Genomic DNA, 10,000 nt, shown 5'->3' with positions numbered 1-10,000 from the left:
CCTTCGTAAAACAGATGCAACACCGCAAAGAGACTGTGGCTTTCTCGCACCGCTACTGCTTGCTTCAGACAACCACCACAACACATACTAAATATAATATCAATGATCAGCCTGCATTCCAGAGTAAGCTGCAGTCTAACATCAAAACATCAATTTTTTAAAAAAATTAAAGAAAAATAATAATCTCTGGTCCATCACTTGTATCCTACCTCAGTCGGTCTGGTTTTTGTGGTACAGGGTTTCCCGTTGGTTTCCTTTTCAGACTGACAGCATGGAAAACAAAAATCAAGTTACAAAAAGAAATATTTGTAAAAATGTGTTGGCCTGCTGTATGAAAAGATATTCACAGAACCTCAAATTCTCTATGAACAATCTTAGTATTTCAAATGCACTATGGAATTTTCTGTTGCATGAAAAGATATTATCACAAACTATTGAAATAAGTTTCTGTGTCCTCTCTCTTTTTTCTTTAAAAGTTCTGAACTTGCTGCCTTTACTATCACATGAGAAATATAAACAAGAATCTTTCTTTGAGGTCTTTTAAAACACTAACGAAAAAATAAACAAATAAAAAAAATAAAGAACTGAATAGGAAAGAAAAAGATACAAGGAGACAGTTTTACTTCTTGGTTGACAGAGTGCAATACTAAAGTGCAGCACTGGGACCACACCTACAACTGTATTGTAAAAAAAAGGGTAAAAAAAAAAATAAAATAAAATAGGAAGAAAACAAAACAAAAGTTAATAAATAAAAAATATAAATCCAATTACCTACTGAAAAAGTTTGAACTAGGGTGTTAATTTACCACGAAAAACAGGCAACTCCCTACAAACTGATGATCTGTACCACGACACCGACAGAAAAAAGTTATGAGAACTTTAGCACACTGGGCATTCCTCCACCTTACAATTTCTATGGCACTGGTTTATGGGGCACTCTGACTACAAAAACGTGTGAGCTCTTGATGCACCCCCCATCCACCACTGTGGGAATGGGGAACTAATGTGTGGTTCCAAATTTGGTGTTTAGATCAACATGATGATGAGGGGTGGAATTTAATGAGTGAGTAAGAAAGGATGAGGCAAATTGCCTATTATGATACTGAAAAGAAAAAGAAAAAGAAAAATGCCAACAATTATTCCAACAATTCTGCTTAATTCAAGCCATCTCCTGTTCAAACTTAAAATTCATGAAGAGGAAGGCAATATATTTGTCAAAATAATAATGCAAAACAAGTTTAAATTCTGAAAATACTTCAAAGAACATACAGGAATTGATAAGACAAATTGGTACAAAACCACAAGAGAATGAAGCTGAATTTTCATATCAACCCTTTGGGATCCGGATGCATCACTGCCTTCATGTGGCACACAGTTCGGGCATTAGGCTTATGTGAGTGGACCCTCCCGGGTGTGTGGCTTGTAGGCCATGTGCAAAGGAATACTTGTGTGCAGTGACAAGACTCCATGCCTCCCCTTTGCAATGTTATTTGGTCTTTTCTAGCACAAGCATTTTTAGCTTTTTTTGTCATTTTCCAATGTTTATATTTGTCACTTGATTTGCTTTATCCAGATGGTAATAGACTCTTTTCCTTGCACAAACTCCATATCATCTCTCCAGGTAGTCTATAACTCAGTGAAAAAACAATGATAATAAGTAACATTTTGTTATTTGTCTTTTTTTTTTTTTATCTAATTTTCTGTAATACAACCTGGGCCACCAGTCATGGCAGGCAGCATAGAATCCTGAGCGTGAAAATAGCGTCCTCCCTTGAGCCGGCGATCTTCCCCTCACGGCTCACAGACTTTACATTCCACACTTGTGGAATAAGAGTCTAATCACCCTTCAAGAAATTTATCCACTAGTGGCAAGTCTTTGTCATCACCAAAGGCTTATGGCACCAAATTCGCATCACCCCAGCCCACAGCCAGATTTTCCCTTGAGGGTACATTCACATCACCAGCCCCTCAAGCCAGATTTTTTTATGATGTATGGTCACGTCATCCGAATCGTAGGGGTTAACTGTGCATATCATAAGTATACCCTTGTGCTTATCAGTTTTGCTGAGGTCAATACAATCCTACAATTTTTTAACTAGATCTATCAACTCAACATTTATCTTTATTTTTCCTGTTGAACAAAAAAAATTTAATCGGGAAAAAAAGAAAGAAAAAGAAAAGAGAAAACAAAGAAAAAGAAAAGAAAAAAAAAAAAAAAGAAAAAAAATAAAGATGATAAAAACTGGGGTATTTCCCCTGCCAACCTCACCCCAAGTCCTCCATTGTCTTCTAGGGCCAACAAAATAATGTGATGGCAATATGGAAAGAAAGAGGTGTGACAGCCACAAGTTTAACACAAAAGGATCCTCCTTCAATACAAGGTGTTAAAGTGACAACAAGAATCAAAATGCATATGTTAAAAGCACCAACTACTTGCTTTGCTGCAGAAAAATAAGATACCAAAAATAAAATAATAATAATTAGTCAAAAGATCAAGAACTCTTCACAATAAAAGGGCCATTCAACTTTTTTACTTGTACTGAGGAAAGCCCTTAAGGTGGTTTAGAGATTTGGACATGGGGTGACAAGTGGGTGGGGGGTGGGGGGAAGGTGGTTAGTTCTGTGCATAATTACGGGTATTAATTCTCCAATGTTGTGGGGGTTTATTATCAGACAGGGATTACGAGTGTCAAAGTGCAGCAGTACCTCACATCAAGGTTATCGCGGGCCTGAGGGCTTTGCAGTGAACAATCCTCCGTGGGGCAAAGGAAAAGTAGTCAGTGCTAAGGTTTGCCAAGGCTGGTGTCAATATGGCATGCACTGCTTATTTTTTTTTCTCTTTTTCTTTTGAGATTTTATCTTTTTATTTATTTTTTCCCCTAAGCAACAACAAGGTGATCAAAGTCATAAACGAGTGGTGGCCATGGCAACATTATTACCTTGTGTTTTCTCAGGTTGGGCACATTTTTGGGGGAAGATGGAATGAGACCCACCTCTCCCCTTAGCCTATGACTTTATCCTCTCGATGGAGTATTGCTGCTAAAGTAAATCTCAAATTTTGAAGAGATCATGAATAACTTTGTGAATTATACTGTCTGTGATAGGGAAAACAAATCCAACATGTTGGAAAAACATTATATTGAAGCACTATTAAAAGCCAAATTTAGTGAAACCTTGAAGAACCTTTTTCACTGAAGAGCTGAACCCACACACCAAGAGACAGACCAACCACATTACGATGAGTGAAGTAAAGATATGGGGGAAAAAAAAAAAATTTAAATAACTTGTGCAAGAAGGGGGGGAAAAATAGCATGGAAAAAAAGATTCCCTTTATATCATTCATACCCAAACTCTTGCTCCTGAAATGAGATCTAAAAAAATCTTGGAAAAAAAAAAAAAAAAAAAAAAAAAAAAAAAAAAAAAAAAAAAAAAAAAAAAAAAAAAAAAAAAAAAAAAAAAATATATATATATATAATAATATATATATATTTATATATATATATAAACAATAGCAATAAAAATAAAATGAAAAACCAGTATGAATCAATCTTTGCTCTTGCAATCTTGAAAAAAAAAAAAATTAATAAGGGAAAAAAAAAAAATTATGCTGGATGTAAAAACACAATCCCATGGATCATAGTAGAATGTGGGTCTTGGTGCATTGTCTGATACCAGTGCATAAGAAGAGAAATCAAAATAAAAAAAATAATTTTCATAAGCAGCATTGGCCTTCTTACCTCTGGGTTCTACCTTCCGCTTCAAGCTAGATATGAGGAAAAAAACATAAGGTTGAGTTAAATTATGATACTTGCAGCCTGTTTTTCACCTCTAAAGCAATGCAAATGGGACACGAGGGGGTTTTGACTTGAGGCACTCAGCTTACTGCTAATTTTTCATTAGTTGAATAAAATACTTTTTACTTCCCTTCTTCATTGATTTAGAGTTTTTTTTTTCTATCTTTCTTTTTTTTTTCTTTTTTTACATCTATCAAAAAATTGTCAACTATTCTACAGGAGGGTATTACTAAATTTATAGCATACCACCCATATCTTGTGGCAAGTTAAAAAAATAAAAACATAGTAACATTATAATGCCATACTAGTTTTTTCAAAAATGACTTCTTATCAATATATATATATATATATAATATATATATATATATATATATATATATATATATAAATATATATATATATATATATATATATATATAAATATAATATATAAATATAAATATATATAATATATATATAAATATATAAAAAATATAAAATATATATAATATATATTATATATATAATATATATATATATATATATATATATATATATAATATATATATATATATATATAAATATATATATAATATATATATAAATATATAATATATATATATATATATAGATATATATATATATATATATATATCTATATATATATATTATTATATATTTAAAATATATATATATATATATTATTATATATATTATATATATATATATAATATTATATATATATATGATATATATTATATCAAATTATATATATAATATTATTATATATTTATATATATATATATTTATATTTATTTATATATTATATATAATATATATTTTATATTTATATATTTTATATATATATATATTATATAATTATTATAATATTTATATATATTATTATATATATATATTATATATATACTATATATATATCCCTATATTATATTATATATCTATATATATATATATATATTTATTATATATATAATATAAAATATATATATATATATTATATGTATATATATCATGAAACCCTAATTTGCTTTTAAACACAGAAACTCTTTGATTAAAACTATGAAATTAAGAAAGAGAGAAAATTTTTCAGTCTTGAAAAAAAGAAAAAAAAAAGAAAAAGTAAAAGAGAAGAGAAAAAAAAAAAAAAACACAAATGCCAGTACTGTTTTAAAGGCCATTCAACTAAATAAAGGCTTATCCTGCCAAAACCTGTATCACTCGATACATATGACTTGCAAATCACTTTCTGCTGTAAGATCTATCAAGAGATTATTGCTGCTGGGGCCCTAGGTGAAGGGAATTAAATGATATTGCTTAAAGGATGCAGCAAATAGGACAAGGGGGTAGACTCTTGCTGGTACACTTTTTCTCTTCTTTATCTTATTTATTCATTCATATTTCCAATCACCTATTAGGTTTAATCAGTTGAAAGGAAAGGTAGTGGAATATATATATATTTTTTTTTCATGCCAATTAGAAGTTACAAGAGCCAGAGTCTATGGGTGGGGGGGGGGGAGTATAGTACTAAGTACTCTTGGAATACTGCAGTGGTCTTAGTTGATGCTACCCTTTTGGGGCCCCAAACCCTTGGGGGGTCGCCTTTTCCAGTCGTTGCAAACTGCCCAGCAGCGTATAAAAAAAAATAGGGAGGGGGGTTGTTAGCACATCATAATTTGGGATGCAGATTTTAGCAATGGGGTCTGGGGGATAGGTCAACAAGATTAAATGCACTGATAATACCATTTTTGAGGGGAGAACTAATCAGCATAATTAAAGGCCCTACAACGTGAGTTCTGTATCAAAAAATATATAAATATTTGATGACAGACACAATAGTTATTCCTGTTTCCATTTTACCTGGATTGTTTATAAATTCTTTACAGAAAAAAAAAATCAAGAATCTGCATGTAACTCTTTTGTAAAGTGCTAACACTGAAAACCCTTAAAGAGGGTATAATTCAAGATAAACTCAATACTAAAATTTCAATACCAAGAGTTTCAATATTAAGTTCTCTATTCAGAGAAATAAAACAAGTCAATACTATAAATTGCAGATATTAAAGACCTTTTCACATCTGAACCCTTTTTAGATAAAACAGCAAAAGGTGTGCCATCTCTACACAGAAAAATCCTACACAAATCAAGATTCCTCTTCTGCCACCAAGAGATCCTCAGAATATGTATAAGAAAGTACAAGTCAGGATGAGAGAGAAAAGGAGGAATATAAAAGAGACAATAGGACTCTCTTGAAATTGTAAGACCCTAAACAGAGAGAAATATTAAATCATACGATTCCTATGTACCATTTCTTATACATGGAGAAAGAAGTTCATTGGTGTCCAGAGTTTTTCACTTCAAATGGCAAAAATTATCATCAATTGTTTTGCACTATATGCATAATAACAGCTAGAAAAAGAAATTCCAAGATTATACAAAGAGCTTTAATCATCAATATTCTGAAGTACGCTGTGCCCTCTTTTACTAGCTGAAGACAAATTGGTGAAAAAAGACAACTATGGGCACATACATAGATAAAATACAACTTGACCAAAGTTTACAGCTTCTGGAATATTCTTTGTCTGCTCCATCCACAGACATTAAATTATAGATCATCAAATACATCAGAAAATAGTAACACTCCAAGAATATCACACATGTTAGGAATATTATAACTATATAGACAAAGAAACATTCTAAACTTAAATAATTCCAATCTGTCAAGTGTCACATCAAAAACCATGCTAGTCACATGATTATTAATAATGGATAAAATCAAAACTGATGAAACTTGCTAAATGATCAACCATTATCTACTTCACAAAAAAACTCAAGTTGTCACTGTTGAAGATATAATCATACCTGGACTTGGGTTTGTCACTGGCCGGTGTCGTTGCAGAGGAAGAGGCGGATGGAGTGGTCTCAACAGAGCCATCCTCACCCTCTTCCTCTGTGTCTAAGGGGACTAACTGACTTTGCCGTACAAATATACCAAAACCATCATCACACTGAAAAATTAATGCCATATGTCAGTAACACAAAAAAAATATGGGTAGTGTAAAGGCACCATATCTCTCTGTCTGTCTCACATTCATATGAATGTAAAGCACATGTGTACATACAAATGTATGCACAAACACAAGATAAAAATGACACATACACAGCCATAACCAAACACTCATGGGCATAAAACCAATCCAAAAATATTAACACACAGGGACTCATCCACGCAACTAAATGTTGAATATATTTTGGTTTTAACATTATGTACAGAAAACAAGGAAAATAAAATGGCTTCTGCATCCCATGGGACAGTGTCAGTGGCACTTTAGGCACTCTCCATCATCTTGGAGCAGCAATACGAACAGACAACAAACATTCCTAGACAAGCCACTACAACTATCTTTGAAGTGCCAATAACAGGTACTTCAGCGAGATGATCAATGCCACTCTATGGATGCTGAGGGAAATCAAAAGCAGATCTTCAGAGACTGACTTAAGCCAGACATCATTCCATTACAAAAACCCTACACTTTGGATGACCCAGGTTCTCCCACATCTATGGCCCCATGTAGCTGTGAAGTCATAAGAAAATACTCCACAGAGGACTATGCCACAGTCATGGGCACTGGGGCAGGCAACATGAAATACATTTTTTAGTCTTCCAGTGCATCCCACATGAGGAGGACTAATGTAGTAGCCCCACATCTGCTCACTTGCCCTCTCACTCAATATCTCTTCTCCCCTCCCTCTCTCATATACTCACTCACTCACACACACGTTTTCATTTGTCATACTACTCTGAACTTGGAGAAGAAACTTCCCCCCCCAGACAAAAATACTGAGGAAAACATTTACTTGTCTGAAATGTGTATAACCTTTCTAATAATATTTATCATGACAAAACGAATACAAAATAATTTAGCCATGCCTTCTGAACTCAAAGGGAAATGACACAGAAATTGACTCACCTGGAAGTATGACTTTCCCTGCACTGAGCCATTGTTCTTCCCCTTCTTTTCATCTAGAATGACGCCTACCCACTTTCCCTGCGAGAAATGTGTGCTGCCAACGAAGGCTACCGTCCCTAGGGAATCTGGAATGGGAGAGTGCATACTGAAACAAACTTTTACATGTTTTCATTGGTCATTGTGGGCCTGTTATTGTTACTGAGTGAAAGATAACTCACACTAGCCTCAAAATAAAGCCATGAATAAAAATTTATCAATAACTTACTCATAATTACTACTGAGTAAAATCAGAATCATGCTGTACTCAAAATAATTTTAGAGTGATAAAAGAAAATAATAGACTAGAAATAATTAAATGAAAATGCCTTCACTGGATATCTTTATTTAGTGAAAAGAAAGTCAAAGAATTACTTGAATATATCCTAGTTCTTTGCAATAAACCCAATGTTTTGTAAAAAGTTTATGGCATACCTGAAATATAGGGAATAAAATGGGGGGGAAATTTATATGTACACCTATATCTATATCTATCTGTATAAGAAAAGGAGTGGGAAAAAATAATGATAAGAATTAATTTACAATCTGACCTAATGTATGATAGCTTTAGTGGTCATCTGAAAAAAGTATGAGCTAATTTCAACTTTCTGCTTTTTCATTCCTTTCCATATGTATATGTATGTGTGTGTGTGTGTGTGTGTGTGTGTGTGTGTGTGTGTGTTTGTGTGTTTTTTTATCTTTTTTTTTTTAATCAACATTATGTGCAATACTTCCTCCTCAAAACAGGCCTACATATGCTTTTCTACATCAGAGAATAATGCAATGTGATTAGTGAAGGACCCATTAAAAGTGGCTCAGACATTGTCAATGAAAGGCCAACATAGAAAAAGGATTAACAATGATTTCCGTACCTTTGCCGTTGACTTCTACACGCTGGCCAACACGAATCGGCTTTTCAGACATCTTGTACTAAATCATTAATCCTGAAAAAAAGGAAGAGAAGAACAAATGGTTATACAACTCTACAAGAGATTAATCTGTTAGTTTTCTGCCAAATATTTTTCATAATTCAGGATTCTGTAACCCTCTTCAAGACACTATTTTCTTTATAAGCCAAATAGGCTAACTTATAGTATATCCAACTATGTATTACTTTGACAGATTGGTTTCCCTAATTTGAATAATTTCATAATTTTTTATGTATTTTTTGGGGGAGGAATATTAATCAAATATCATATGCAAATACACTGATTTGCAAATGAAATATATCACAATATGCAAATAAACAAATGACACACAGAATTTGTTGTAATGACAGAAACAGTTTTTAATTTCAGCAATTGATGGTAAAATATCAGTTCCAGACATGAACCTAATAAAATGCTACAATTCCATTAGCCTTATCTGACTCAGGAACCAAACCCAAGCCTGGCATTCCACCCGTTCAGTGCCCTATCTGGGGAACTGGGAAAGCAAGCCATAGAATGTTCTTTGGCCAGATCCTGTTAATCTTCTAAAAATTTTAATTTAAAATCAAATGATCTAAAATCTATGATCATCTGGAGATTTCTTACATATGATAATACAGTTATAACTTCAAAATGTTTGATATCAGCCTAGATACATCTCGTCCAGGGAGGTTTGTTTATGACAGAATAGTGGGCTGGCTTGCTGAACCCAGCAAATGGACCCGCATAAGTCTGGCTAGTGGATGTCTACATAAGGAAACAGATGAAGATTTCTAAGGTATTTTTCTATATAATATACTGTCACACATGAAAAGAAAATAGGTATGATATAAATATATAAACATATTGATTGATGTGGTCACGTGATTGCTGTAGTACTCTGGGAAAGGCCGATAAATCTTCCATGGCAAGACAGGTATTGGCTCATTAACAGGCAAAAAACCTTGCCAAGGGAATCTAAAAACTGTATAGAATATAGTCATTTATCTAGTGATTTACCCAGTGCCTTGGGAGAATTTGGGGTTTACTTGGCCTCCCCTACAGATAGAATGCAAGGCTACTGGGCTTGCCTCTGGAGTCTTTTTCAGGCTCAGCCAGTGCATAAAGCTTGCCGCATTGCACCAACAAAATGATATGGTCTTTTTTTTTAATCATCTGTTTGGGATTTTAATATTTTTGCATAGTCAGGATGCATAATATGCATTCTAGTTGCTATATCAAACCTATAGTAGCTGATAATGTACACACAGGTACGCTAGCAGCTCATATTCTG

The 10,000-nt window shown here is 33.1% G+C and overlaps 1 protein-coding gene across 2 annotated transcripts in view; it reads right to left on the bottom strand.

The window, feature by feature from the left end:
- LOC119580361 (dynactin subunit 1-like) overlaps positions 1-8,759 on the bottom strand; it is a 9,563-nt gene extending 804 nt beyond the window's left edge. The window contains exons 1-4 of one of the 2 annotated variants that reach the window (XM_037928468.1): positions 8,671-8,759; positions 7,763-7,887; positions 6,654-6,799; positions 191-263 (exon numbers count right to left, since the gene is read on the bottom strand). In XM_037928468.1, the coding sequence (XP_037784396.1) occupies positions 206-263; positions 6,654-6,799; positions 7,763-7,887; positions 8,671-8,722 (381 nt within the window). In that variant the 5' untranslated portion in view covers positions 8,723-8,759 and the 3' untranslated portion in view covers positions 191-205. Of the gene's footprint in view, positions 1-190; positions 264-6,653; positions 6,800-7,762; positions 7,888-8,670 lie in introns of those variants that run through there. The other variant, XM_037928467.1, reaches the window with a different exon arrangement.
- Between the last annotated feature and the right edge of the window lie 1,241 nt (positions 8,760-10,000).

This window comes from Penaeus monodon, chromosome 13 (genome assembly GCF_015228065.2).
Source record: "Penaeus monodon isolate SGIC_2016 chromosome 13, NSTDA_Pmon_1, whole genome shotgun sequence".
NCBI classification, from domain to species: Eukaryota; Metazoa; Arthropoda; class Malacostraca; order Decapoda; family Penaeidae; genus Penaeus; species Penaeus monodon.
Note: the sequence above shows the minus strand (reverse complement) of the source record. Positions and strands in the feature narration are given on the sequence as shown.